Here is a 3534-nt window from a genome sequence, read left to right as displayed (position 1 = left end):
TAAGGAGCCAGTTTATTGAAAGCAAATACAACAAAAATAAATACTAGTACAAATACCGTTGTTTAGTCGGTTTTGGTTCAGTTCACTATGGTAACGACACAAAATCCGTTATCAAACAAAATACCATAAAAATGAATACAGATACAATATGGTAGCGATACAGTGTCGGCTTATCGAAAGCAAAAACCAGTACCGATACATATATTGTTTGGTTGGTTATGGTTTGGTAGCGGTAGAATATCCGTTTAAAAAATCGGTTTCGGTTCGGTTGATAAATCAACTAGGCATGTTGGACATGATCTAGTCGTTATTGAGTTTGGGTTAGAGTTTTAATATTCCTAGAACGTGTTAGAAGGTGTCTGAAGTCCGAAAACAAGGGAAAAATCGTTGCCTTATTAAGAGATCCAATTTTTAAACAATTATAATTTAAAAAGTTCACAAACAATTCGACTTATTTTCCCATAAGTTTAGTTATCAATGTAAAAAACAAACCTTTTGTTTCTAATATATATAAACACTCTTCAATGCCTTAGTTTTAATGATCAGAATAGCCTAATAAGTTAATACTATGCTATATTATAAAGATAGTTGATTAAGACACAAGACTAGAATATTATCCAAATATAATATAATATGTTTATTGGTTGATGACACCAGCATAAGCTTGTAATTATCTAGTAAATTAATTGGTCATCATTATTTGTATTATTCTTTATTTTGCACCTGAAAAGTTCTGACGTAGTAACAGCAGACATCTCTGTTTTATATTGGGGTAACATGAGTATACATCTCTATTACTTAGGGAATGTCTAAATATAATCATCCGTTTACTTATCTAGGAATTAGACTGAGTGTAGTGGGTAAACACCATCATGCAGGCGCCAACGAAGGTTAAATTTGTTTTTTTACCCAGCCATATCATCCATCTTTATTTATTTTTTTTTCAACTAAACTACTACATACCCTTGAAGGCAGTAGCGGATCTAGGATTTCGACCAAGCGGGAACGTTTTATAAATAGGCGGTAACGAAATCGAAAAAACGTCAAATTTTTCCAAAATTTACACTAAAAACGTCAAAAATTTTCCGAACAAGCGGTAGCGGAGGCTACCCCTTGGTCCTATATATATCCGCCCCTGCTTGAAGGTTAATTAGTTAAAAAGCCTAATTACCTAGAGACGTGACATGAACTTTTTCACTTTTTAGTAAATCGTTACACATAGTCTAACTAGTTTTTAAAAAAACCGTTCCTCTGAAACTTCTTTTTTTTTTGAACGGCAAATTTGGATCACTGACGGACCACTGGAGTATTATCGTGCCACGGGCGGAACCACCCGATCATATCCATCTCCACTAGCCATAATGCATATACACAAATTCAGGAGGAAAACCAATAAATATGGGAGAAACCCATTTGTGAGAATCAAACCCAGGACCTATTGCCTATTAGTGCCAAAGTTTTATCTCATTCTCAAGATGCCACTAGACTATAAAGCTTTAACTCAAATACGTTTCGCATGTTAAGTAGCTATTATACATTACCCTTCCCAATATTATATATACATACACACACATTATTTTCTAGTTTTTGTTGTATTTTTATCCTCCCACTAGTTCTTGGTTTTGTTATATTGGTGACCGACACACATGAACTTTACAAAATGTCAGCATCGTCATAGTAAGTGTTATACCAGACACTTAACTAAAGAGTTTTGAAATGTATGACACAGAATCTACTCTTTCTTTTAATCAACTTCTCAAAACCTCACCCTTCTATTATGGCTTGTAGATTCAGGTAGCTTTGTAGACCTTGGTTTTGAAATCTAAAGTGATTTGTAAAGTGTTTGAATTGTAGTGTGTTATGATGATGTGTGACAAACTGACAATGCAATATTAATTTACTCATGATGTTTTTGTAATTAAAGATCAAATATAAGAAATCGTTACCGGCTTTTCTGAATAAAGAACAATTCGGTGTTGACAAATTTTAAAATTATGAAAATGAAGTGTGAATATATTGAGTCAACACAAATTTAAAAGGAAGTTAGGAAAGCACATTCTTGGAATCTACCAATTAGGTTTCAGATTCCTTGCGCATGACATCAAATTTTTTTTAAAAATAAACTTCATTAAAACCATCTCTGACCCAAACGGACAAAAAGTCAAACACAACACAACACCCCCGACCCAAATGGGCAAAGGGCAAAGAAATTACAACATATACATAGGATATTTACACCATTCCGACCATCTAATACACTTACATGAAGATCTATTTTTAACCCAAGCAAAACTTCTAGATTTAACCTCCCCAATGATGTCATGCGGACTAACTCTTTTCTGATTAAACACCGCTTCATTCCTTTCTTTCCATATTTACCAAGACGTAATCAAAGCCAATCCATAAATGATCTTTTCCTCCTTCTTACTGCGCTTCATGAATTTGTGTAAATCCAAAATATCTTTAAATTCAAAAAGGTAGAGCGGCGGGATGTTGCACCACTCGTTGAAAGCCGACCACACCCTCAACGCAACCGAACAAGCAGTGAACAGATGCTTGACCGATTCCTCAGCGTCTTCACAGAATGGACACATAGTAGAGGAAATGTCCACATTCCTTCTTCTTAAATTTAATCTAGTAGGAAGCCTATCCAGATTGCCTCTCCAATTCATAATATTGCACTTAATAGGAACCCATTTGCACCAAACAAAATTTGGAGGGTGATGGGTACCTCTGTCCTTAATCAAAGCCGATTTAACAGCCTTCACCGAAAAAACGTTCTTACTATCCCCACTCCAAATCCAAACATCTTTACCAATGGAAAGGCTCACTGAACTAAGCACCTCGCAACACTCCTTCCATTGCTTGACCTCCTCTTCAGACACCGGCTGCCTGGACCAATGCCATTTGAACACTCTGTTTCCTCTATCAAATTCCAATCTCTCAGCAACCCTACACGATTTAAACAATTCCAAACGAAATAGAAGGGGCCACCTCTCCGCGAACGGGAGGTCCCCCACCCACGTATCGATCCAAAAACGAACATCAACCCCACTCCCAACTTTACACGTAATAAGGTGATTTAACCCTTTCCCATTAATTTTCATTTTGGAAATTAGTTTCACAATGTTTTTCCAACACCCCAGTATATTGTTGTTAAAAGGAAGGAAACTCCTTTGGTTATTATTAAAGTGGCACGCCTCCACCAATTTACACCACAGGTTATGATTTTCCGCCTTATATCTCCACCCCCATTTGACCAGAAGAGCTTCGTTTGTCACACCCCAATCGATGGCAGAAACATCGGGGCGTGGCACTGAGCGAAACATATTGTCCAGAAGTTTCCATAACAACTATAATTACCAATTATTTTAAGCAACATATCCCATACCATGTCATAAAAGATAACATAATTATTACAGACAAGATCTAGTCAAATTGTTCTGTTCCGGCAACTCAGATTCCAAAATACAGACAATTGTTTATTTGTTACTAGACCTTTCCTAGCCTCGATTTCACAGCAAGCAAAGCATT

General features: G+C 36.1%; 1 protein-coding gene across 1 annotated transcript; it reads right to left on the bottom strand.

Moving 5' to 3' along the window:
- Window positions 1-2375: 2375 nt before the first annotated feature.
- LOC110876145 lies at window positions 2376-3107 on the bottom strand. Its single transcript, XM_022124321.1, has one exon. It carries the CDS (start codon window positions 3105-3107, stop codon window positions 2376-2378), a length of 732 nt encoding a protein of 243 aa, XP_021980013.1.
- Window positions 3108-3534: the final 427 nt, after the last annotated feature.

This window comes from Helianthus annuus, chromosome 9 (genome assembly GCF_002127325.2).
Source record: "Helianthus annuus cultivar XRQ/B chromosome 9, HanXRQr2.0-SUNRISE, whole genome shotgun sequence".
Classification (NCBI taxonomy): Eukaryota; Viridiplantae; Streptophyta; class Magnoliopsida; order Asterales; family Asteraceae; genus Helianthus; species Helianthus annuus.
This window is presented reverse-complemented; position numbering and strand designations above follow the sequence as displayed.

Bases quoted from the DNA above. Each gene is read 5' to 3' on its own strand.
- LOC110876145 (XM_022124321.1), bottom strand. From the start codon at position 3,107: ATGAAAATTAATGGGAAAGGGTTAAATCACCTTATTACGTGTAAAGTT.